This window comes from Phyllobates terribilis, unplaced genomic scaffold, assembly GCF_046119375.1.
Source record: "Phyllobates terribilis strain yellow unplaced genomic scaffold, ASM4611937v1 Scaffold_4__5_contigs__length_816908805, whole genome shotgun sequence".
NCBI lineage: Eukaryota > Metazoa > Chordata > Amphibia > Anura > Dendrobatidae > Phyllobates > Phyllobates terribilis.
Genome location: NW_027362764.1, coordinates 497,671,736 through 497,699,706, shown reverse-complemented (window position 1 = coordinate 497,699,706; position 27,971 = coordinate 497,671,736). Strand labels below are relative to the sequence as shown.

Here is a 27,971-nt window from a genome sequence, read left to right as displayed (position 1 = left end):
CCAAGAGAAAGTGATCGCATACGCAAGCAGGAAGCTCCTCCCGACTGAGAGAAACCCAGAGAACTATAGCAGCTTTAAGTTAGAGTACCTGGCCTTGGTCTGGGCCATCACTGAAAGGTTCAAGCACTACCTAGCCTCCAGCAAGTTCACCTCCTACACTGACAATAATCCCTTGACCCATCTTGAAACAGCCATGGAGCAGCGATGGATGGCTCGGCTGTCAAACTACCAATTCACAATTAAATACCGGGCGGGCCGCAAGAACGCCAACGCCGATGCCCTGTCCAGGATGCCTCACCAGTCAAACACAGAAGAAGAAGTGGATGACCTGGAGGAGATTGAGCTACCTGCCTTTCACTGGAATGGGATGATCCACGAGCAACGAGCCTCCTGGAGGCAGCGTGGGAAAACGTTAAACCCTTTGCCTCACCACAGCTGGAAAGAGACCCAGGACAGTGACCCGGTTGTCAGCCGTATTAAGGAGCTGATAACCCAGGAAGGTTCCTCCCTGGAGAAGGAAGCGTCTCTGCAAGTAAAGCAGCTGTGGAACGAGAGAAGCCGGCTGTTTATCTACCGTGAGAAGCCGTGCCGGAGGTACGTCAATCCAAAAACCCATGAGATGGTATGGCAGATAGTGGTCCCCAAGACAGACATCCAAATGGTGTTGGAGGCCTACCACGATCAGGCGGGGCACTTTTGCTGGAAGAAGCTAGAGACCCTGGTAAAGTGTCGATTCTACTGGGTAGGAATGCGCAGCTCCATCGAGCGGTGGTGCCGAAACTGTGGACCCTGTAGCCTCAGAAGAAAAGACTACAGCAGACAGAAGGCACCCCTGCAACCCATCAAGACGACTCGACCCCTGGAGATCATGGCCCTGGACCATGTCAAGCTGTCACCCACCAGGGTCAGGGTACTCCTATGCCCTGACCATGGTGGATCACTACTCCAGGTTCCTGGTGGTCGCCGCCGTCAAAGACCTGACGGCAGCGACAGCAGCAAAAACGTTCCAGGCGTGTTTCTGCAGACCCCATGGATACCCTGAGCAGGTGCTGATGGACCATGGCCCGGCCTTTGAGGCTGAGTTGTTCAAAGAGTTCTGCCATCTCTACGAGTGTAAGAAGATAAGAACTACACCGTACCACCCACAAACCAATGGTCTCTGTGAAAAGATGAACAACATCGTCATCGACCTGCTGAAGACCTTACCACTTGAGGAGACAAACCAGTGGCCAGACCTACTACCTGACCTGGTAGATCTGTACAATCACATACCTGTAAGTTTCACCAATTGCACTCCAGCATATCTCATGCGAGCAAGACCAGGAAAGCTGCCCATGGACCTGGAGCTCGGTGTTGTAGAACCAGAAGCAGATGTGACCACTGAGGACTGGGACACGACCAGACAGGAGCAGTACAGAAGAGTACAAGCCTGTGTCGAAGGCAGTCTCACTCGGGTGAGGGACAAGCAGGAAGCTCAATACAACAGAGGTGCCCCAGCAGGGCCTTTCACAACTGGTGCAGTAGTGTTAAAAAGGAAGAGAAGAAACCACAAACTTGATGACCAGTGGGAGAGAGAACCCTACACTGTGTTAAATTCAAGATTCGATAATAGGAATACCTGCCTAATTAGTAGAGACGGACGAAGAACGACTGCAACGGTATCTAGAGACCATCTGAAGCTGTGTCCAGACCTGCTAAAGCCCCAAGAAGAAGTGCCTTTCACTGTTCCGGAGGAGCCTAAAGAAGCACTACTCCTTACTGACTTAGGAGATTTCCCGGCAGATTGGCCTCAACTAGGAGGAGCAGTAATAATACCTGTGATACACTTCTTTCAACAGCCAGAAGACCCTCCATAGCAAGTAGAGCCTGTAAGTGCTGCAGAAGAGCCGGCTCAAGAAGAATCCCCAGAAGAAGGATCCAAGGTTGGAGCAGACCAAGAAGGTCCAGCCAATGGTATACTTGCCAGTCCCGTAGAGAGGTTAAGGCAGCCCTGCAGTTCCCCAACACTTAGAACTGACAGAATGGGAGGTAGCGCAAATACTAGTGCCTCACGCATCCCAGTACCACGTAGGTCTACACGTAGTACACTAGGTCAGACCCCTGTCAGATACAGAGAGTAAAATAGTTAAACTTCTGACAAGTGTAGTTACCCCTGGGGTATTATATAGCATTGTATTGTATATTACTGTATTATCTTGTATATTGCCATGTATTCATTGCCTTTTATATGCATTTAACTTATATTTTTGCCTTCATTAATGGACAATTCAAGTGATATGGACACTTTACCAATTTACTTCTCACTACCCGTATGGGTACCTAAGAACTCTGTGGCTGAGGACTATGTGCAGCCCAAAGATTTTCTTTGTAAATATTTGCACTCCCAGGAGTGCCCCATTGAGCAACCTCTCCGGAAGAGACTTGGCCTTCTAGGTTGCTTATTCCAATACATATACTGTATCTATTTATTACTTATTAATGTTATATGCAATGTTTAAGAATGTGCCTCCCATAAAGGGAAGATTGTTATAGTTCATGCTATATTGTTGTTTCAAAATGTACTTCAGCCCGGGAGTGCTGAGCTTTGCTAGGGGGGAATGTGGCGCCCCTGCTGCGCATTCGTGCCACCGATCCTAGAGGGGTGCATGAATGGATTTCTCCACAAGAGGCCCTCACAGCATACACACACCTCCACCTTCCACCTCAGACCACCAGAGGGAGCCCCGTTAGGGATATAAATAGGGAAGGTGGAGCTAGGCAGTCAGTTCCTCTGGAGAGTTCCTGCAGTAGAGAAGCCTGAGAGAGGTCAGCCTGCAGTGGAGCTCAGTCTAGTCTAGAGAACACAGCTAATAGTTCAGCAGTGGAGCACGAGGCTCCTGCAAGCTAGACTCAGGGAGCTCAGTTAGAGCCCAAGGCGTGCCGACGCCATAAGAGCGGTGAAGCGCGGCAAGCTGCCGCTAGTGTGTATAACCTAGTGAGGGCCTCGAGCGAGGCCAAAGGCTAGAGGAGTGAGTAGCATTGGGGGCAGAGTAGCTGTACAAGCTCACCCCAGAAAACATATACCGGACACCGGGTCCGCGTCTACAGGGCCGTATATCCCCCTGTAGAGACAACTGGAGACCCCTGGAAGACTTCAAGTCCCAGGATCACCCAAGAGCTGATACGTACCAGAGCCAGGAGTCACGGAGGCCCCGCAAGCTGGGAGCGTGTACTCCAAGAGAAGGCCCTACCACAAAGTCAGCCGGTGCAGGACAGAGACAAAGTTATGCCTAGCTCCAGGCAGGTTAGAAACTTACTACACAAAGGCAAGAAACAGGAGGCCCTATACCCGCTCACTGGGGAGAATCCTGATATGCACCCTTCACCCTACAGTGCTCCGGAATGTGCCTGAACTTCCATCAGTAAAAGGTACTGAAGCGAACTGTGTGTTTGCCTATCCTTCTTTGGACTCGGTTGGGTTCCCCCTGTCCAGCATCCCTACATTCACGCTGCCCTGAGGCCTAGCTCCACCTGTGGGGAGCTATACCACCCAAGCTGCCTTAACACCGGCCTCAGTGGGCTGCCGAAGCGCTGGTGATCTTCACACGAACTTTCACATAATTATCCACCCTTTTAAAGAGAGGCCCAGGGTACGGGCCCAGGAGCCGACCACCGCGACATCCCCCAAAACCAACAACAAGGCCCGGGCGCCGAGTCCTCCCCATCCCCTGGGCGCGACATCTCCCTTGTGGGCCACAATGCTTGGCACGCTAGCCCTTTAATTTTTCTGAACTCATGCAGTATTCACTACACTATGACCATGGCACTCATATGCTGGATTAAGTCAGACTCTGGCCAGCACCAGCGTCAGGATGCCTTTTTGTAAGTGGAGTTAGAGCGCTCTGCTCTCCTGTCCCACCCCTGCCTATGTGATGTGTACAGCATTCACAGTGTATCCTATGTGGTGTATATACAGCAGTCTCAGTGTCTCCTATGTGATGTATTTACAGCAGTCTGTGTATTCTATGTGATGTATTTACAGCTGTCTCAGTTCTCCTATGTGATGTATATACAGCAGTCTCAGTGTATCCTAAGTAAAGTATGTACAGCAATCTCATTGTGTCCTATGTGATGTATACAGCAGTCTAGGTGTATAATTTGTGATGTATATATAGTAGTCTTAGAATTTCCTATGTGAAGTCCTGAGTGAAGTATACAGCAATCTGAGTGTATCTTATGTGGTGTATGTACAGCAGTCTCAGTGTATCCTATGTGATGTATACAGCAGTCTAGGTGTATCCTATGTACTGTATGTATAGTAGTTTTAGAGTTTCCTATGTGAAGTCCTATGTGAGGTATACAGCAATCTCAGTGTATCTTATGTGCTGTATATACAGCAGCCTCAGTATATCCTATGTAATGCAGACAGCAGTCTCAGTGTATCTGATGTGATGTATACATCAGACCTCCCACTGCTTGTGTTCTATAAACATTATGGGAGCAATGATGAATTTCCCACTTTGAAGAGACATGTATTGTAATATGCATCTGTGTTTGGAACAATTTATTGCTGCGAGTTCCTTTACAAAATTACCATAGCAAAGAGTTGACTGCGCTCCAGAATGATACAAACCTGGAAAAGCAGTTATGAGTAGCAACACCATCAATAGCACCTATCATCATACGCTTCACCAATGAAAAGCTGTTCCAGTCGTTACATTAGGGGTCAGCTAGTTAAATATTTGACCAAATATAGCAGGATTATTTATAAATTGATTTGCAAATGATGTTATAAATATCCAAATGGCCCTTGGCAGAATAAAGGTTCCCCACCCCTGGTGTAGAGCAATAGTAGTTATAACAGGGGAGCACTGCTGACAATGTCCTTTTTTCTTTCTTTGTGATTAGTTTTGATTCAGGAGATGAGTAGATTGTTCAACATTTCCTTTAGGCTCATTTTAGATGATCCCTACATAAAGGCCCATATTACTGCTGCAACAAATTCACCCTATGTGGTTCTATTGAACTTAGTTATAGATTTATACGTTTGATTAAATTGAACCACAAGGGGTTCATCTGTTGAAGCTGTAATATTAACCTATTAGGTATCCATATTACAGCAATCTGGAAAATTGACCTAAAAATGATTTCATGGATTAAAACATAGACTATCTTTAGGATGCTAGATAGATGCCTGCCAAAGAACTAAGTGATAACCAATGACATAAACATCCATTAACAAACACATATAAGACCGCGCTGCTGTGCCAGGATACACAATAAAAGAGCTGCTGTACTCCTTCAATTGAAAAGTGGAACCTTGGCTCTGCAACTGGTGCAGCACTGACATAAGTGAGGTGTAGAGTCTGTGTCCTTTTGCTCTTCATCAGGAATCCCCTGTAATAAAGTTTTGAGTAAATTGGTCAGATTCCCTTTTCACTGTCCTAATATTAGTCACCAATTGGCTGCAGAAATCGCAGAGAAAGGTAGTCAAATTGAAGTGTGTGACGCTCTAGCCCTCCCTGGGAAATGGGGTTACTCGGAGCCGGGTCGGTGTAGGGGTATCGGGGGAGGCAGTCGTGGCCTGGACCCTTTCCGTGCCCAGGGCTGTCACATAAAAAAAATGGGCTTCTTTTAAGAATGAGTGGTATTTCGACTACGCCACCTGCGGTTTCCGGTGATGGACACCAACGCTGCTTCAGTCCACTGAGGCCGGTGTTACGGGCAGCTAAGATGGGACGGCTCCCCGCAGGCGGAGCAGGCCTCAGGGCAGTGTAAGGAGTGATGGTGGGTGAAGTGCCGCGCAGGAAATAACGAGCTGAGACAGTGTATGAAGTCATCCAGGTCTTTACTCACTTGGGATGAACTTTCAGCCGCAAAGCTTCTCTCTGCTACTCGCGGTGTACTGCGGCCACCGGGAAGGGGGTTCAGCACTTTCCAGGTAGATCAGTAGCACCTGTCGAGACCCCGCTGGTGTGTGCTCCTCTCCTTGGCAGGTTCTCCCACTAAGTCTTCTCCTCACTGTGTGTGGTACGAACGTGTAGTAAGGCTGGGTCCCACTGGATAAACACAGTGTAAGAGATACAGGTGGCGTAGGCCGCTCCGTCCGTATCCCTCTGGGATCCACTAAGCCTCCGGGCTTTTCTGACTGAGACGTGAAGTAACAAAGTCAGATATTGGGGGCCGGTCACCCCTTTTGCAGCAGGAATCCCTCTGACTAGGCCAGAGTAAAGAATACAGGTGGCGACTCCGCTCCGTCCGTATCCCCCTGGGATCCTTTTGCCTGTGGATCCCCTTCTGCTCCCCTCCTAGGCCTTCTTAGGTCAGGACCTTGACCGGGTAGAGACAGTGGTTAACTCTAACCCGCTCCTCGTCTCAAGGCCAGAGAACGAGGACCGTGTATCTTCAGTCGGCTGCGGCCTTTTGCTGGACTCTGGCGGAAGACCACAATCAGAGACAAAGACCACAGTCAAAGACGAAGACCACAATCAAAGACCTTGAACTTAAGATGGCCGTAGATTAAATATGAATCAATAAGTGTTTCCTAAAAGTGTGTCCTCCACCCTCACCCACTACATGGTTCCCCCTATCTTTGGTTCCCCCCATTTCCTCTATCCTGAGCCGGGGCAGCACCCTGGTGCATTTAGGCCCCCTTCAGGACAGGAGTGGTGTAGTGTTGAGTGGTGTAGTGGGGTCCTAAGAGATGCTCCATCCTTACCTGGAAGAGGAGATACCACAACTCGAACTGAGGTGCAGTAATCCTGTGACGACTGAACCCTCAGGGGCGCCACAGAAGCAGTGGTTCACAACTGGATGATTTACCAGGAAAGACAATTTAAAAGGATGAAGAGAAAGCTGTAGAACCAGAAATCCAAGAAGTCAAATTGGATAGACGCACATAAGTCAGCAAACAAAGGAACAAAACAAGAGACAGAGTCCAAAATACAATTCTCAGGGACAAACACAAGCAGAATCAATTTCAGCGATCAGGATCCAAGGGGAAACGTTTCTCCTTGTGGAGAGTGACATGTCAAGCCTGACATGTCAAGATGAGGAGGCTTTTAAGCCTTGCAATGCTGCTCTGAGAAATTAAATATGAAAATTGTCTGTTTAGAGAGGAAGAGGACTAGAACGCTAGTGCCACCTATTGGTAGTAGCAATTCTAAAAGTCAATATCAACCCTTTAACAAGCATTGCCATTGCCAGATGACTTAGGATTAAAGCCAAACCAGTCTAGAGATCAAAAAGACCAAACTACTAATACTCTGGAAAGAATCAGGAGACCGTTGCGTGTTTTAATAAGCAACAGAATTGGTTAGTGTTTGGATTTTATTCGACACTCTGCCCATTCTGGCCTTAGCAGTCAATGAGGCTTTCCTTATCAGTAATTGACAGCCTTCCTTGTATCAGTATGCATACGGAGATAGCTGTCAATCACCGCTTAGGATCTTTACCCATTTGACTGCAAAATCATGACTGTTGGCAAGTATGATAAAACTATATATCAATCTGTTTAGCTTCTCCTGCTTTACAATATGCAGCCTTTTTTATAAGACTGAATGTGAAAATGTTCAATGTGACATGTTGGCTTTAAGGTGAAGTGCGTTCTAAAGTTTGTAAACAGATCTACAGTATATTTTCAGAAAACGATTAATTTTTAGCATGGAATGGGCCATTATTCGTTTTAAGACCAGATGACAGCATAAGGTAAATGGCCAACTAACCCTTGGCTATATCTCTGAAAACTTTGAGATAAATTTTCTTCTTTATCCCCCCACACAAAAAGTGATACAATTTCAACAGCGCCCTTTTTCTAGACCTGCACCTTAAAAATATCCCAATATATTGTGACTTTCAAGATTGAAAACCTTTGTGTTTTGTTGTGATCTAATTTCATGTAGTACAGCCTATGGAAGACGTTCATAAATTATAAGCACACTTGGACAAACAGGTGTTTGGGAAACAACTTGGCAGATGAGAGTCAGTGTGGATAAGTGTAAAGTTCTGTATCTGGACACTAATCTGCAGGCAACACATGTTCTAAATGGAGTAAAACTAGAAGAGTCACTTGTAGAGAAGGATCTGGGTGTACTTGTAGATCAAAGACTAAATAACTGCAAACAATGTCAATCAGAAGATTCTAAAGCCAACAATATATTGTCATATATTAAAAGAGGCATGGAATGACAGGGAATGGATATAATACTACCACTTTACAAAGTGTTAGTGTGCCTTCATCTAGAACATGCTGTTCAGTTCTGGGCACCAGTTCATAGAAAGCATGACATGGAACTAGAAAAAAATGCAAAAAAGTGGCAAAACTAATAAAGAGAATGAAAGACCTTATTTATGAGGAAAAATTAAAAGAATTACATTTATTTAGTCTTGAGAAGATACGTCTAAGGAGGGACTTTTTTTTTTATCTTGAACAAGTATGTAATTAGCCCATATGAAAAATATGGTCAAAAGCTATTTCATGTAAAATCTCCACAAAAGTCAAGAGGGTACTCCCCCCATCTGGAAAAAAAAGTTTCAGTCTCTATAGGAAACTGAGAAAAACCTTGCTTTTTTTAGGGCAGATTTGATCATGCATTATGCCTGTTGAAGGACATTTATTTATTTTACTCACTTATATAGCGCCATTAATTTCACATCGCTTTACAGACATTATCATCACTGTCCCCATTGAGGCTGACAATCTAGATGCCCTATCAGTATGTCTTTGAAGTGTGGGAAGAAACTAGAGGAAACCCACACAAACACGGGGAAAACATACAAACTCCTTGCAGATGGTGTCCTTGGTGGGATTTGAACCCATGACCTCAGCGCTGCAAGGCTTGCAGTGCTATCCAAGTATGTGTGTCTTTCTTCAGCCGCACTAACTATGTAACGTGTAAATAAAAACATAAATCATTATCCTAAATTTAAAGAAAAATTCTTAGAATAAATCCCCACAAGATTTAAATATACCAATATTAAACCAATGTAAGGTGTTGTTTTTAATAAAAAAAATAGTTCACTGGTTTATGTCAAGTATAAAGTACTTAGTATTGTGCAATCTTATTTGTATTTGTGTGCAAATGTTTGACCTTATTAATCATTTGTGAGACTTTGGGTGGATTTCTTTGATAATATTCCAGGTCAGCTTTCACTACATGTCCTGATAAAATCTCTTATAATAATCATTAGAAGACAGTCACATTGGACGTATAGCCAGACATGACCTGCTGATAGCTATTTCAATTTATATCCGTTTTACCCATGTTTCTACTTTGGATGCTGTGCTTTCAGAAAGTTAAAGTAGTTCAGCTTAGTTTGTGAGTTTTAGGCTGTGTGCCCACGTAGCGTTTTTCAAGCGTTTACGCTGTGGAATTTCCGCAGCGTAAACGCTTGTGAAACGCTAGGTAATCCGTACCCCATGGTCCCCAAGGGGATTCCGCATGTTCTATGCACATGCTGCGCATTTTTCCGCAGCGTTTATGCTACGTACAAAAATCCGCAGCATGTCATTTAATTTTTTGGAAGCGCAGCGGAACTCCCGCCATTGACTTGCATTGAGACGCATAGAATGCGCGTCTGTACATTTGACAAGCGGATTCTATATGCGTTTCAATGTGCGGATGGTACCCAAGTCTGGAGGAGAGAAGACTCTCATCCAGACCTGGGTACCATTGTACCTGTAAAAAAAGAATAAAATAATAAATAAAGTTTATACTCACCTTTCCGAAGGCTTCTCTGCATGCCGGCATCGCTGAAGGATAATTCTTCTCTTTTCTCTGCTCTATGTAGAAACAGGAAGTCTCTTGTCCCTGCATTTATCATTCCCGCTCTTCAACTCCTGACCAAGCTGTTCCCTCCTCCCCCCGCCATAGACTTTTGCAGTGACTCATGAGTCATGCTGGGAAAATTGATTTCCTGTTTCTACATAGAGCTTAGAAGGATTCAGCTCGTCAGTTTTTAATCACATGATGTCATAGACCTAATGGAAAGGAGAAGAATTAGCTGAGTAGAAAGGCAGAATGAGCAATTGTAAGTACACAGTACTGTATAATATGATGTCTGCAATATATTAAGAGGATAAAAATTTTGATTGGAGGAGTGTATTTTTAATGGTGTTCCATTTTTTTTCACATTAATAAGAGATGTCTTTTATGTCGAGTGAATTCACACATTGGGTATACTTAAAAATGCCCATTCACAACAAATGTGTACCACAGGACACTGTTAAATGATCTATCTGCCAACGAATTAAAAATATTTTGAAAACTTACTATCGTAATTATATTTCTATATATTGTAAGCAAAGTTCTCCAATATTAGGAGTATTAGGCTATATTCCCACGATGTGCTTTTGGTGAATTTTTGATATTTCAGATTTTCTGCCCCATTTCTGCACCCATTAGGTAAAATAGGTTACTTACATGTTTTTGAAAATACGCAGTGTAAAAAACTCACCAAAAACGCATCGTAGGAACATAGCCTTAGATTAAGTTCCTATGTTGAATTTTTGATGCTGTGTATTTTTGATGCGCAAAAAACGCAGTCTTATAGTTCCAGCAAAGTGTATGGGATTTATTTCAATCTTATGCCCATTGTGCATTTTTTTATACTCAATGGATAATGGAATGGAGGATTGGCGCTTGAATGACCCCGCTGAAGAATAAAGCACACAGTGGACGGCATTAAAAAAGTAAATAAAACAATTAATGAATTGCTGTTTTTGGTTCATTCTGCCTCTCAAAAATTGAAGGAGAAAGCAATTAACAAATGCTAAGTACCTGTTGATCGGTACTTGACATTTGTTGAAAGCTTTCTATATCAATTTTTCAATTTTACCACTGTGTGGTAAAAGTAATCAGACAGCTTTATTCTTCAGCGCCGTCATACAAATGTATATTCTCCATTTCATTATCCATTGTGTGCACAAGAAGGTGTTCTTCTACCTGCTGGAGAACTGCAGCGGATGATTGAAACAAAAAGGCTTTTATTGAAGTTATGACATTCACAACTCAGCCAGATGAGCAATATACCACCCCCTAACCCTCTTCTTTCATACCGTAATACCCTAAGGGCGCTTGTCTCTTTTTCCTTTTTTTGTACTCAGCATAAACAGACCTGCGGTGTGTGTTTGAAATCCGCAACATGATAATTTCTCTTATGGGTACACAGAGTTTTATGTGTGGATTTTCTCCATAGATTAGCATTGGATGTGGAAAAAAAAATCATATAGGATTTTTTAATTTTTAATGCATTTCCACTGGGTGAACATATTAGAAACGCATATGATCTACTTGACGCGCCCCCGGGGCAATGGGGTACTCGGCAGCCGGGCCTATGGATGCTGGGGGGTATGTCACAGTGGCTGGCCCGGTCAGTGGCCCAGGGCGGTCAACCAAAAAGGGGATTGTAACTTGGATAGAAAATAAAAATAAAGTAAATAGCTTGTGATGCCACCTGTGGTACCTGGTAAGGTTTACCAGCGCTGCTGCAGACCCCCAGGGGGGCGATGGGATGGCAGCTGAGGTGTTTCTGCTCCCCACAGGTGGAGCGGGCCCCGGGGCAGTGTGGAGTTTGGTGGGTGGTGATGCTGGGACTTGTAGTGCAGGCGGGATGGCGCAGCAGGAGTAATTGACAGAGACAGGGGATTCGCTTCAATACCTTTACTGGTGCGGATGTCAGGTACGGTCCAGGGTACTCAGTAGGATGGGTGCACTTCAGGACTTCTCCCCAGTGAGCGGGTATAAGGCCTCCTGGTCCGTGTCTGCCTCTCTGTATGCTCCTGGCCAGCCTGCAACTGGGCCTAGCTTATGTGTCGTGCTGTTCCTTCACCTGTCGCTCGGTAGTAGGACCTTCTGCTGGCAACCACTATCCCTGGATGCCGGGGCCTTCGTGGTTCCTGGTCCTGTAATGGGTTTAGCTTCAGGTCAGCCAGGGACTTGTAGTCCTCCTGGAATGCCGGTGATCCCTACTGGGTATGAAGGACCCTGTAGGCGCGGACCCGGTGTCCGGTTTATATACTGGGGTGAGCCTATGATGCTCCTCTGCCCCCTTAACTCCTCTCTCCTCTCCTCCTTGCCGTTGGCCACACTTGGGGCCCTCAGAACTCAGCAGCAGACGTGCTGCGTCTTCCCTGCTCTCAGCGTCAGCACTCTCTCAGACTCTCTGACTCTGTCTGACTGCCTGAACTGCCTGGCTCCACCCTCCATATATATATCCCTAACGGGCTCCCTCTGGTGGTATGAGGTGGAAGGGTGGAGGTGTTTGTATGTAGTGAGGGCCTCTTGTGGAGAAGTCCATCCATGCACCCTGCGTCCTGTGGTACCTGTGAACAGCAGGGTGCCACATACTCATGACTGTATCAATAAAGTTTTGTCTAAGTCAAATAACAGGAAGTATTAAAAATAAAGCAGCTTAACATAAAACATAACATGCCAAAAAGAGGCAAAAACCGCAGTGTCAAAACTGCAGTGAAAAACGCATGTAAAAAAAAGAGTTAAAAACGCAATGGAAAAAAAATGCAAGTAACCTAATTTACCTAATAGGTGCCGAAAATCTGCAACATCAGAAACTCATCAAATACTCATTGTGTGATTTTAGCCTTACAGAGAAAATATTTTCTACAACTCTAGAAATTACAATATTTTTAACTAATTCTCAGAAAAACACCTTTTTTCTCCATTTCTTCTGGAGACATCTGTTATAATTATATGATAAAATATACTATGCTGTCTTCTTGTAAAGCGAAGTAAAATCATCTGGTTTCCAATTCAGTTAAACAAAAGGTCATTGTGAAGGTTAATGTAATTATTCATGACTGCTGTATCACCCCTTGTGGATTGTACAACCTGCAGTTGAATCATGTGCACAGTATGAGACTGACTACTAACAATTTTTGGTGCAATTATTTCCATAATGTTAAAAAGCATACACGGTGTGTGCTGTGAATTCCAATGAGGTCATAACCATCCAGATCCATTTTTTAGGCATCTCCTCTTCACAAACAAACCTTTCAAGGATTTACAGCTAAACTCTGTGGGGGAATGTATTACCTGAGGCATGTTGAGCCACTTTTTTGTGTTTTTTCCTTTTGCTGGATTTGTGCCAAATGTATAAAAATTATAAGTTTGACACAAGTGTAAGGCATCATTGACAAGAAGCTAATTTATAATTAATGGTGTACCAGATTTTATGGCACCCAAAAAATGAAGTGGTTTTATGCAAAAAAAAAAAAAAGGATTAGCAATTAAGCTGCATTTCATAAATGAGGTTCACACCGTTTTTCCACAAGTGGTGTCAACATTACCACCTACTGTAGCTTCAGAGATTCCCTAGGGGACAATAGATGTTGATTGCCAACTCAAATATAAAAGGTGTTCTCTGTGATAAAGCAACCCTTCTCAAGTAAAACTCTGGTCATGTAACACACTCAGACCATTACATTTTTCAATTTTTTTTCCTCAAATGCACGTTTCCAAGCTGTTCTGTGCACTGTGGGTCCTTAGCACCACTTTTTTTGTGACCAGCAGCTCAAAAGGGTTATCATGGACATTCCTGCCCTGGATCTGGCATTGGCTACAGAGGCCTCTGGTTTGCATTCATAATGAGAGGAAGAATTGCAAGCATTTAAATAAGGCACACGGTGCAACCATTGGCTGTCTAATCCACCCTGTCTTTGGTCAGCTGGCCATCCCTGTGATTATCTGGCTAGTAGGACCTCAATTAACATGTCCTAATACTTTAATATTCATGTCTGTGTGGTGGACATGCTGCCCAGAAAGAGGGGAGTACAATCCTGAAGTCTGCAAGGCTTCCCCGCTATCAGTATCACCCATGGGAATGGAGCAGCGACATCTGACAGTGGAATAGGATAATAGGAGCTGAGCTGCAGTTCTGGTAAGTGAGTGGTAGATAATGACCAAAGATGTGCAGCCTCATTCATTGTTTACATCCGACCACAGCTGGCCCTAATATCGGCTGATCGGTGGGAGTACCAAGTGTCGGATCCCCACTACTCTGATTCTGATGACCTATCCATAGGATAAGTCATCAATATTATATCCCCAGATAAGCCCTTCAATTATAAATGTGGTCATTCAAAGTCAGTTGTTGTATGACTAAAGATGATTTGGCAGACTACTGTGTCTATTTCCTCATGCTTTTCTTTAATTTAAAAAGAGGAGCAAGCATCATTGACTTGTCCATGACTGTCTCGAAACCTCTATACAAATGAAGAGTGACTCCTCCAGGCCAGAGCCTGTTTTCACTTTCTGACCAGGCCAAATTTTACAATTCTGACCAGCGTCACTTTATGTAGAAATAACTCTGGAATATTTCAATGTATACCAGTGATTCTGAGTCTTTTTTTTCATGACATTTTGTACTTCATGTTCGTGGTAACCTTTGGTCAATATGGTTAACATTTATTTATAAAAATATCAAAAAATTTACAAAGATGTGAAAATTTAGTATTTTCCAAACTTTGAATTTTTCTGCCCTTAAACCAAATAGTTATAGCACACTAAATAGATAATAAGTAACAATCCCCATGTTTCTAATTTAGATCAGCATCATTTTTTGAAACATAATTTTGTTTTGTTAGGAAATTAAAGGGGTTGTCCACTACTTCGACATTGGTGCCCTATCCCCAGGATAGGGCATCAATGTATGATCAGCCGAGGTCCCGCACGCTGCACCCCCGCCGATCAGCTGTTATCGGTGCAGGCGGTTGCCGACGGCCGGAAGTCCTTACCTGCGGTGCCTGGAAGTTGTAGTGGCCGGCGCTTGTTACTGCACATCCGCCTCCCATTCAATTGAATAGGAGGCGGATGTGTAGCACCCCGCGCCGGCCACTACAACTTGGAGTTCAGGTTTTGCTGGAATGGCTTGAGGGTGCCATGTCACATTATCAGAGCCCCTGAGGTGCCAGAACAGTAGAATCCCCCATAAATGACTGCATTTTACAAACGATACCTCTCAATTAATCTAAGAGTGCAGTGATCATATTAACATCACAAGTGATTCACAAAATTTTATACCATTGGGCAGTAAAAAATAATTAGATTTTTACCACAAAAAAATGTTTTAGCCCCACATTTTATATTTTCACATGGGGAAATGGGTTAAAATGGCAACAAAATTTGTCACACAATTTCTGCTGAACATGGCAATACCCCATATCTGACTGAACAGTACTACTTAGCCTCACGGTGATACTTGGGAGGAAAGGAGCGCTATTTGACTCTTGGAGAACAAATTATCGTGAAAAGTTTGCGGACTTCATATACAGAACCCCTAGGTGCCAGAAGAGCAGAATCCCACCTCAAATTATCCCAAATTTATCTACAGGTGTAGTGACGATTTTGACTCCAAGGGTGTTTTCCAGAAACAAGCAGTGGTGGATGTTGCTGAGTGAAAATTGCAAATCTGCCATTGCAGTGCCCAGTACATTGTAATGCCCAGTATGTTGTAGTGCCCGTACATTATGCTCAGCTCATGCTTCTGGAGACATGCACCTGTAAATTAGGCAGTCTCTCATTGCTACAGAAATGCCAAACATGTGGACGCTAAATGTGGTTTAGGCACACAGTGGAGCTCAGAAGGTAGAGGGTCATTTGGATTTGGGAGTACAGAATTCACTGGAGGGAATAGAAACCTTAGTGCTTTTCCAGAGCCTTTGAGCTACCAGTAATGTGAGAGCCCCCTATATTTCCATTGACCGATGACTGACTAGAGTGGGGACTTGTTTTTTTTGTAGAATGATTTGGAGCTTTTACTGGGAACATTTAACATGAACGTATAATCGGTCTTTGTGCGATATGACAAAACATCAGACCAATGTTAGTCATGGGGTTGTGCACATGTCCGATTTTTTTCCTCAGACAGTCTGTTTGAGAAAAAAAATCGCTGCATGCCCGAGTTTGATCCGATATTCAGATTGCACTCATGCAAGTCAATGAGTGCATGGGAAACATTAGACTGTACTCGGATAACATCTGAGCACAGTTTGATTTCTACAGACTGACAGAATGGAGAAGATGGAGACTTTTTTTTCTCCATCTTTTCCTCATCCGAGAGAATCAGAGCACACTGTGATCACACTCTGATCAAACTCTGATCAGAGTATTATTTGCGTAATCAGCCCAATTCTCTTGGATGAGAGAAAATACGCTTGTGTGACCTTAGCCTTAAGCGGATTAAAACATCAGCGGTGAATGCAGCACTGTCTACATCTAATGGGACTGGGAGTCAATGATAGTCTTCACTCTGAAAATACTCAAAAACCAAATCAAGTTTTGTCGAATAAATGAGAGAAACATACAATTTTATCAGTATGTGCCGTTTAATAAACCCCAATACCTATGTATTTAGGAAATTCATAAATCTATACTGCCCCTCACACGACAGCTCACTTTATACATTTTGATGCTTGAACAGTTCTCACTTTCTCTGTAATTAGTTTGACAATAAAATATTTAAATTTTCATTTCATAGATGCTTGTGTCACCGGCTAACAGATAATGATGATAGTGACTAGACTACATGTAAATTCGGGAATTGGAATTGAAAAATAAGACATTTCTTTGTTCCACTGGTTCAGGTTATAACATTTATGTTGTTGTAGTAAACCCAACAGTGTTTCTCCAGTTAGAACACAAACCAAATCACTTTATTGTGTACACATACAGTGGTGGCCAAAAGTATTGGCACCCCTGCAATTCTGTCAGATAATACTCAATTTCTTCCTGAAAATGATTGCAATCACAAATTCTTTGGTATTATTATCTTCATTTAATTTTGGTATTATTATCTTCTCAACTGCTCAGAGGATGTGATGCTGCTCTCTACTGGCCACAGATGTCCATAACACTGTACGTACTTTATTAGAGAGTAACAAAATTTTAAATTAATTATTAATCAGACTTCGCAAAGTTGTGAATCTTTAAAATATACTCCATTAACTTATTTTGCTTTCTTCTCTCTCAAACACCATGTTGAAAATGCTGTTTTAATTGCCTAGTTCATGCTCTTTTACATGCTGCTTTGACTTGCTCTAGCAAGAAGCGCTAGCATTAAATTACTAATCCAAAGTTAGTAAAACACCATTTACAAACTCTCCTTGTATGAGCTTCTCTGCTCACCTCTCCCATGCTTAGATAGAGCAAGTGTTTGGAATTAGTGCCTGAGTACAGATTCTTGCTAATGCTGCAGGTCAAAGCAACTTGTAAAAGAGCATGGTGTTTGAGAGAAAAGAAAGCAAAACAAGCTAATGAAGTATATTACTAAGATTCATAGCTTTGCATAGGTTTATCAATAACTAAATAAAAAAAGTTTCATTTTAAATGAATATTCTAACCATCTAATGTATATTTACAAATAGTTGAGCAGTACAGTCTCCTATAGTCATCTCCAAACAGTGCACATATAATTATAATATTACCAAGATAGTGCATAATGAGAACTGTTGACTTTTTTTTACACATGCAAATCAGTAATACAAGTGTGTTACAAGTGAAATGTCTGGATCTTCCAGTGGGTTGTATACCCAGGAATTGGCTCTGGAGCATCAGGATTTAAAATCTCCATTGAAACCTTATACCTAATAGCAGACAGTCTTGTTATTATCATATTCTCATAGAAAAGGAAGGAGAGCAAAAAAAACTTTGAAAAACATCCTGAATCATAAAGTTGCAAAATTTTATTGGTGAAAATAAATCGGTAATGTGAATCATAGACTCAGACACAAAGAATGATAAAAACAATGGAGGTGCACCAATGAGGAGCAAAAAAGATTTTTTCCATCAAAAAGCTGCCAAGAAAAGATATGTTCCATATAAAAATAGTAGAACATTAAGGTAGAATAAAATTGCTCAAAAGGTAAGTCATGAATGGTCAATAGAAGACATGATCAATTATGACTCCTGCCCAGTGAAAATTCTAGTATAACCACATGTGCCCGGAGCAGCAAATAGATATTGCCATGACACCTTAACTAGAAACTGGAACACTAACATAAATAGAAAGGATTCCAAGCGGCTGCTAAAACAGTATGACATATATCATAGAAACATACTTACAACCACAGGGGTTAGAGACTTGCTCCTCACTGGTGCTCGCCCCGACGCACGTTTCGGCACGGCTGCCTTCGTCAGGGGGTGGAGTACAAGGAGGTGGGAAGGGTTTAAAAGGCCCTCATTGGACTCATTCTTGGGGGAACTGAATGCTAATAATTTCTACATTCGCCTGACCTATCAAGCTGATTCTACATCCATTGAGTTTCTCGATGTTAGAGTTATGCGGGATGAGAGAGATACACTGCAGAGCACGGTTTACTGTAAGCCCTCTGCGGTGAACTCTCTCTTGCATGCATCATCTGCACATCCTAAACATATGATCAATGCTGTTCCTGTGGCTCAGTTCCTCCGTTTGAGACGATTGTGCTCTTCGGAAACGGATTTTCTGACACAGGCGCAGGATCTTGTGATCAGATTCAGGGAAAGGGAGTACAGCCGTCGTGCTGTGAAGAAAGCATTTCATCGCGCGAAATACACCACGTGCCATGACTCTCTATATACGGTGAAATCAGCCAAAGATAGTAATACATTACGGTTTATTACTACATTCAACTCTGGAGCATCTTTTTTGTTCCTCATTGGTGCTCCTCCATTGTTTTTATCATTCTTTGTGTCTGAGTCTATGATTCACATTACCGATTTATTTTCAACAATAAAATTTTGCAACTTTATGATTCAGGACGTTTTTCGAAGTTTTTTTTGCTCTCCTTCTTTTTCTATGTGATTAACTTTGCTTCGTTAGTCCTCACTACGTTTGTCTACATGTCCTTTACTGCGGTATTACCAATTAAGTATAGATATATCTTCTACCCTACTTTTCCAGTGTTTGTGCTATTTATTATCATATTCTGTAGTCAAAAGCCCATTCACTAACTTCATTTGAGGGGAAAAACTGGAGATTTGTTGTGTCGGGGTAGAGATTAGTAGCTTTGTACATCTCATGTTCTGAAATAGTGAATTTTCAGTAATACATAACTATATTATAGGATTGTTCTATAAACCATTTCATAATATCAGTGTATCCATACTATACATGATAGCTGAGGAAACATTGTAATTCATTTAATTCTCAGACTGATCTGTGATGGTTTTGCAGTAAATGAGCATATAACAGCTTCTTATTTATGACTACATTCACCAGCAACTGCATAAAGAAAATTGTACTTTTAATGACCAACTTGAATAACACTTGTTCATCTTGTATACCAGTCAGATTGTTAATTCGAGTTTGCAATTTAAATGTAAATTTTGGGGGCTTAGTTGAATTCTAAAAATGATTCATTCTGTTTGCTTTCCATGTATTGCAGAACTGTCTGGCAGAGGTACACATAGCATTCAGTCCTTTTTGAATAGCAAACACAATGGTGATACTGTTATTGTGCTGCCTAGAAAGGCCCAGAATTTCCATCCAGCTCACTTTCCTGGCTTTAGACTCGAATCTAACAATGTAAAATCCTGTATTGCAGATTCCAGCAATGTGCCTGCAGCTAAAGATGGGACAGAATGAAGAAAATGTCAATGAGTGAGGCACTGCTAAGTGATGAAGGCTCCATCTCTCCCGTGTCTAATGTTTGGCTATGTTTCTTTCTACTATGTGTGCAGTCTGTGGCTGCTCGTAGACTCTAAGCTTGGACAATCATCGTATGGGTTTTGTTAATGTTGTGCAACTTGTTGATGGGCTCGCTCTAAGGCACAATGACTGGACAACTAAGTGAAGATACTTCAGAGTCTCCAAACCTGAACTCAGATGAGTTGGAGTGCAAGATATGCTATAACCGTTACAATTTAAGACAAAGGAAGCCGAAAGTTTTGGGTTGTTGTCACAGAGTATGTGCCAAATGCCTTTATAAACTCGTGGACTGCGTGGAGTCTCCACAATGTGTCATAGTATGCCCATTTTGTAGGTTTGAGACACGGTTGCCTGAGGATGAAGTCAGTAGCCTCCCAGATGACAACAACATCTTACTTAACCTGTCATGCGGTGGGAGGGGAAAGTGCGCTGGAGACAATCCAACAGAGTTGCTTCTCACTCCAAAGCGTCTTTCAACTCTGGTTACACCTTCTCACAGTTCTACCAACTGTCTGGTAATCACTATCATGGAAGTCCAGAGAGAAAGTTCTCCATCTCTCAATGCAACTCCGGTGGTAGAGTTCTACAGGCCTACTACATATGACCCAGTTACAATGCCTCAAAACTGGACTGTGTGGAACTGTACATCTTTAATCTGCCAAACCTCTGTGCGCGTCTTTGTTTGGTTGCTAGGTCTACTTTACTTTAGTTCCTTGCCTTTAGGGATTTATCTGCTGGTTTCGAAAAAGGTAACTCTCGGAGTAGTCTTTGTCAGCCTTGTCCCTTCCAGTCTTGTTATACTAATGGTATATGGTTTTTGTCAGTGTGTCTGCCATGAATTTTTGGATTGTATGTCCACCTCATAACTAACACATCATGAGAAAAATACCCCAATGAAATAATATCCCAAATTATTGTGACACACACACATTATGCACATTATGGGGAATAAAATCTTATTACTTCAGCTCTTGAGCAAGCACAGTAACTACTGAGAAGAATGACACTTGGGTTCCTTTTCAGCCTAAGTAAAATTCTGGAAAAGGGTCATTCCTGTAAGGCAGGAGGAAACTGGCACTTACTGTATAAATACTGTATGTCTTGTACTAAAATATGTTGGTTGGTGAAGCAAACCTTTTTTATTATACTATATTGCTTATTGCTATTTATGACTTGAATTGGATTTTGTATTTCTATTGTAAATGAGTTGAGTTTTTATCAAACTCCCGTAACGAGCTGTTGTTTTCGGTAATATATACTGAGATATTCTCAGTGATCACTCTTATTTCATGGTAAAACAATAATTCGAGCTTTTCTTTCTGTTTATTTTTTATTCTGCATTTTCACACTATGTTTGCAGTCACATCAGGGTATCTGTGGATTATACAGCAATACTCTAGACAAATGATGTTTACTTGATAACTCAGGGAAAATAATGTCTATTCCCATCTTAGGAAATGTGGTAATATTAATTGCTCTAATTTAATAGAGCCGAGTGGATCTTGGCCTTAGAAACCATGGGAATTAAAATGCTATGAGCTGTGATGATTGTATATTTACATAGAATGCAGTGATGTTAAGAATGTAATTTTACTAAAGGTTCTCCATCGGGGATCTGCAGCCAGCCATCTGACAAAAATGCAATTTTAATTTGCTATCCAAATCACAGACTTTGTATGACAGTTAATAAAAAATCCCTCCTCACTAATTAATATGATAATAACTAAGCAAAGTACATTTTTGTAGGGAATGTATCATCAGAATATAACTTATTTTAAATCAGATTTTTGTGATAAATGTAATTTAAAAAAAAGGCAAAGTTTATTTTTTTCATATTCCGATTTGTATTAAAAAAAAAAAAAATTAGAAGTCTTGCAATTTTCACATCTGCCACTGGGGCTTTTTTATGGTAAAATTGAAGTTTTATTCAGTTTTCACAGAGTAAGATCAATACATCAAAGTAATAAAACTGTAATGCATTATACATGAAACAATTATACAGGCATTCAAAATAACAATCGTGTGCATTCAGTAACTTGAACTGTCACCACTGGCGCTTTTTTAGACTTCCTGTCCTTTTAGGAAGAGTTTACAGCAGTTTCCTTATCATCAGAGTCAGGATTACAATTACAGGTACCACTTTTTAATTTCTGATAACAGAGGATCCAGCAATAGGTGTCTAACCCTATTACCCCTCCTTACACAATGATCTTTTCACATGCTCATTAGATGCTTTAAGCCCTAATAGTAAGTGTGAAAATTGCAAGATTTCTTATTTTAAATACAGATTGAATGGAAAATAAAAAACATTGCCAAAAATAATAGCACAAATTACATGTAGCACAAAAACCTGATTTAAAAATATGTCATTTTCTTATGAGTCATTCTCTTTAAATTCTTAACTTTTAAAAGACTGGCCAACAAACAAATGCTGGGTACAGAAAATTCTGAAAAGAGCTGTCCAGCCATAGAAAAATGTTTGTTTTTTCTGCCCAGAAACAGCACCCCTCTTGTATACAGGTTGTGCCTGGTATTGCAGCTCAGCTCAATAGCTTGAATGAGGATGAACAGTGTAGTGCTGTTTCTGGATTCAGTTCCTATTCCTGGACAACCTGTATGTGCCACAAATGGAAACCCTGAACAAGCAGGCTGCAGACCCCTGCACTGTGCTGAGATTTTCTTTTCCTGTATACTATTAAGTGATGTTTTCAATGAAGACGGCGTGTCGTTGTAATTTCCTGTTTACTTGACTATAATTAAAATATAATACTCCATTCAAGTTCAATACATTCAGCAGCTAGAGGGGACGTTTTTTTAATTTCATAGATGTGCTCACAGAAAGAATATCATGGAAAATTTCATGAATACAAAATGGATTGTGCCCTATATATGTATGTAAAATTAATGTTGCAGATTAGATGTAATATGTTCCAAGAGATATAGAGATCAAATCACTGGCAAATTATGCCAATCCATTTAAAATATTAATATTGTGCAGTGATCTGCAGCATCAGCCTCTAGAAGTGCAGTGACCTTAGAAAGGACAGAGAATATAGTAATTAATCCACATAATTAAAATATCAACATGTGTATATGTCGCTCAACTGCACCATCATTTATTTTTATACTGATGATTTATACAATTGGAATTTGATAAAATATAATGCAAAAGAACCCAATGTTTTAAACTGAAGAAGTAGTTAAAACACTCATCTTACATGAGAATCGTGTATGCCTGTAATAAATCTGGAATGTGTATTAGATTTTAACCTTCAGCACTATCATTTGATATTGTGGGTGAATGAAATGTCTCTCCTGGGTCTCGCAGCAATCATCTGCCTCAACATCAACATGGAAGATCACAGGAAGAAACAAAAACAAACCGGAGAGGTCATACAATACAGACTAGAGAGGAACTACATGCACATAAACAAGCTATAATAATGAACAAAGAGCCATCTACTGTTTTCATGAGAGTTTCCACACAACATAAGCCTGCAGCTGTTGTATACTACAAAAGAATAGGCAGTTTAGGCCAATAGTTCAGTGACTAGGTATAAGACTTGAATTAGATATATGTAAAGGATACAGTCAGCCAGATCAGGAGTATACATAGAGGATAAAATAATATAATGCTAATAAGTGCTGGTAATGCCACAACCAATCCTTCAATCTTTCCACAAACTTACTAGGAATGAACAGCGGTAAAACACTCTGACCAGTCCCCCCTTCATTGCAGTTTACAATATTACAGTATCTGTGTAGAGCAGTGTTTCCCAAACCTTATCCTCACTGCCCCCCACAGGTCATGTTTTCAGGATCTCCTTAGTATTCCACAGATGAGAGAATTCCTGATGCCTTGATGATACTTCAATCACCTGTGTAATACTAAGGAGATCCAGAAAACAAGACCTGTGGGGGGCCGTGAGGATGGTGTTTGGGAAACACTAGTGTAGAGCCAGAGCCTAGTGCAAGCTTACACCACTTACTGGGAAAACTGGCCCTAGTCTTACACTTACCAGCCGCAGTCTTCACCTGTTCCCGCGTGCCGCTCCAGTCCTGATCCGCCACCTTGTGATCCGCCATCTTCTGACTGACTGAAGTCAGAGGTAATGATCACAAGCTCTCAATGTAAGTCTATGAGAGCTTTGTTCTGGCTGTCATAGACGTACATTGCATTGTTACTTCTGGATTGCCCAGAAAACAATGGAGCGATCCAGCAGGTCACACAACCTGTTGGAGACAGGGCAGAGCGAAGCCAATAAAAGATGAAGGGGCATGCTTTAGTCAAAGGCAACTGATTTATTCAGAGGCGCTTAATGAATGAATTCAGAGGCGCTTAATGAATCTGGAGCGTCTTAGAAGTGGCGTAAGATTTCTGGTGTAAGGTATGCCACAGCTCATCCCACCCCAACTCTATCAATTTTGGTATAGTTGGGTGAAACTGATGTGAGAACACGGAAGTCACAATATTTTTGCGCAACTCTGGAAAAGTGCAAACATTTTGAGACTTTACAGAGCAATTTATGCCAAAATTTTGGAGTAACCGCTTTGATGAATCAGGGCTTTTACATTCCTTAATTCTGGATAAGTAAAATGATACAGTGGTCATATGCAGAATACTCTCGTCAGCTCATTCAGCAGTTTCAAAGATGTTTCCTAGAAGACCTTGTGTGTATGGGAACTCTGCGGATTGGATGGTTAATGCATTAATACAATTAACATTCCCCTTTAAAAAAAAAAAGGAAAGTAATGACCATTACCCAGCCGGTCACTATTTATTTCTCTAGCTGGTTTCCAAGCAGTGGTAAAAAGGTTCTTTTCTGCAGTTGTGTATGTCTGCTTACGTCGTACAAGTACCTTAGTCATTTGCATTGTACATATAATGCTGCCAGTTATACTGAGCAACCCCCATTAAAGTGAATATACCTTCTATGGTGCAAAATCTATGCTGGATATAGTTATGTGGATAGAATAGCAGATGAAGATGTGCCAGATTGGTAGCTCCCTCACTCCTTTTCCCCTAAATGAACATAATTGGGCATAGCCATTGATGTAGCTTCATTCTGTACCACGTTTGATTCCACAGTTTACTGTACTTACTGGTATACACTAGTGTGATAGTGCCAGCTTGTTCTTGTATTGAAATGTTTGGGGTTAACCTTGAAACCGTGATATGCAGTATGTGACAGGTCCGCCGGTAATAAAAGTTTTGTATGTGATGTTTTACAGTCTGTCACAGTCTGTCACAGTTGTAGTATGGTCTATCTGCTTTTATCTATTTTGTGACTTGTAAAGAATAAAAAATACACATGTAAAAAAAACTATTGCTTCTCTTACAAGCTGAATGTGAATATGTGTATAAAATATTTATTTATTCTTTTTTGACTGTCTTTTGATTATTGTGTATTTGGGTACATCAGGTGTGCCTAGGTATGTTTAAGCATGTTTATGTCTGAGGCATGTTCCATTGCATGTCGTAGAAATGTAGAAGCTACATTTAAGGGAAGAACATGGTTCTAGTAGGGACTCGGTGCACCACATTTCTCCTTTTAAGTTCTATGTATTCTGGAGCTGGATGGGGCAATTTATGCACTTGGCTTTGCTGTGCTCATAGATCCTTAGGGTCTCCCAACAACACCCCCTGAACAAGGCAATCTTATTCAAATGTTGCAAATTTGGTAAGTATTTTGCACCATTATTTGTAAGCCAGAGAAGAAGCTTACATTAATGTATTTCCGTTCTGTGTCCTGCCATGTGTGCAGTGGACCAAGACCGGACCAATTGTAGCTTATGTGCTAGTGCACATGGGTGATTTTCCACAGACCTCAGGTCCACATAAAAAAATTACAGCATGCACTCTAATCCGTTGTCCACTATGAAGATGAGCACACAGAACCAGTCAAATCTGCATTTAATGAATGTCACTGGTTTGCCATGTTCATCACTCATCTGATCTTAGCCAAAACCAGTAATGGAGCCTAAGATATTTATTCTCTTCATTAACTCAAGATTTTGGCTTCAAAATATGAATCAACTTATAATGTGTTTTTGAGACCTAAGGCAAACTAAGCACTAGAAATGAGCGAATAAATTTTAGTGAAATTGAATTGAATTATTCGCCAAAATATGGTTAATTTTTGTAATTCGCTTCCACAAACATTGAGCAAAATGGCAGCCACTTATTTGAGGCTCCAATTCTCCCAACTGACAAACATGGCAGCCTCCTCTAAGAGCTTCCATAAGTAACCCATATCCCCCATCAGCTGTCAATGGCAGATTTCAAAGTAAACCAATATCCAGTTTGCCTGCTGCATGTCATAATCAGTCACCACTTTACACTGATCATACAGATACTCCAACATATGCAGCATTGAATACCAGAGAACAATAATGTCACAAATCAGGCAGCCCTCCAGCAGATTATGTCTTTGCAAAGCCTTTAGGGATGCTTTGCCAAAAAATAATGTAGAAATGCACAAACACTCCCCTGGTATGGCCACCAACTTCTTCAAGCAGTATATTTCGAAATTTTGTAAAAGAATTTTGCCAACATAATGCAACCATTTGCTATCGCTTTATGCTGATGAGCAACTATTCCACTGTAAGGCTTTTGTCATGCATAATCACAAGGTATAAAGTTGCCTGACAGCACTTCAATTTACAAGAACAAGACGAATGAGGGCGGTGAGTGGATATAATGTTTTGTCCTGTTGCTGTTGGGAATAAGGTCATGTCTATTGGGGCGGATGCAGAGCAGGTGTAGGAGGAAATTTACAACACCCATTTGGCGATGGAACCGGTTCTAGAGCCCAACCATGGAGGCTCTATCATCTGGAAGTGCATCACTGCCACTCAAAGCATTCACACATGAAAAACATGTACTTGTACTGTCCCTGTCCATACTGTGGCTTCATGTGTCTATGATGCACGGAGTGGGAAAATATTTCTCCAAGAAAAATTTGTGGCTGGGTATCTTCCAGTGGGGTTGAGTGGCACAGCATAATTTCTTGAAAGGCAGCAGACTCCACTGAGTGGTATTGCAGCAACTGTATCACCAGAAACTTGACCAGATAACAGTTGAGTTGACATATAAGCAGGTTATTAGAAGCATAAGCCTATTTACTCAACACAGTCAGGGATGGATATTTCGCAGTGCAGTGGAGAAAGAGGAGGAGAAATAGTCGGAGTAGGACAAGCAGAAGTTGTGGATGATGATACTGACAAGGTACTACTTCAGGATGTGATCTAGCTAAAAGAAAAACAATCATGAGTAAAAGAGATAAAATAAAAGCTTGAGTTTGCCCATATAGTTGACAAGCTTGCTTTTCACAAATGAACAGGGGATGTTGCTTCATGTCTTGATGGAGATCCATAGTTCCCAGTATATTAGAGCCTGGGCATTAACAGCTTATTTTCCTCATGCAAAGCAAATGCTTAGACAATTGTCAGTGTGAAAGAAAACTCCCACACCTGAGATGCCTACACGTAAGATTCACTACCAACACAACCACAACCTAAGCTTTTAGGTGCTATTGAGCCTCTTCCACCAACAACAGTTGCAGCATCACTTGATCCCAAGCGGACTGCAGAAGATGCAGATCTGCCCAACAAGATCTTTTGTCCAGCATCGCTCCACTCTTTATCACTTCCGCCAATACTCTCCTCCTCTTTGTCCACTTCCTTTGCGCCCCGAACTGGCTCCCAGGTCTTGTCCATCACACAATCATCATCATCATTCAGACTTGGTTGATAGTTGCCACAGTGTGGGAAATATCCTGACTTCCTTACCTCCTGCCTGATTCCCACCTCTAGATTTGACCTGACTCAGAGTGCGACTACTGCCTCGGCTGTTACTGGCAGTGACAGTGCTTCTACCACCATGGCTGCCATAGCCACCAACATAGCTAGTTTTAATCGTTTCCTCTATCTACTCTTGCCACATGTCATCAAAGTAAATAATTGACTTTTCATCCGGTCCTGTAAATCAATATAAAGATGTTTTTGTTGTTGTGAAATATCTTCCATAGCCCCCAGAGTGCTGAGATTTAGGGGCAGAAGAGATAGAGGAATTGAAAGTCTACAATGTAAAATTTTAATTGTTAGGGTACAGGAAGACTGTATGGGTGTGATATGTATCATTTTCAAATTGGACTATTAAAATGTCTAGATTTTTTTTTTTTTAGCAAAATTCAAACCCCCCTTCCAAAAAATGGTGTAACAAGAATCGCTAGGTAAGTACACATTCAAAACGCCAGCATCTGCAACAAGGGCACTGTATTGGTGTGGTATGTAGGTGTGCAAAAAAAATTTTTGTGACATGCAAACTTTGTGAGGTAAAAGGTCACAGT

At 41.6% G+C, this 27,971-nt stretch overlaps 1 protein-coding gene across 1 annotated transcript in view; it reads left to right on the top strand.

Annotated features, from left to right (window-relative positions):
* RNF182 (ring finger protein 182) overlaps positions 1-24,888 on the top strand; it is a 74,224-nt gene extending 49,336 nt beyond the window's left edge. The window contains exon 2 of the mRNA XM_073678793.1: positions 19,517-24,888. Within this exon, the coding sequence (XP_073534894.1) occupies positions 19,746-20,486 (741 nt within the window). The 5' untranslated portion in view covers positions 19,517-19,745 and the 3' untranslated portion in view covers positions 20,487-24,888. The remainder of the gene's footprint in view (positions 1-19,516) is intronic.
* The last annotated feature ends 3,083 nt before the right edge of the window (positions 24,889-27,971 follow it).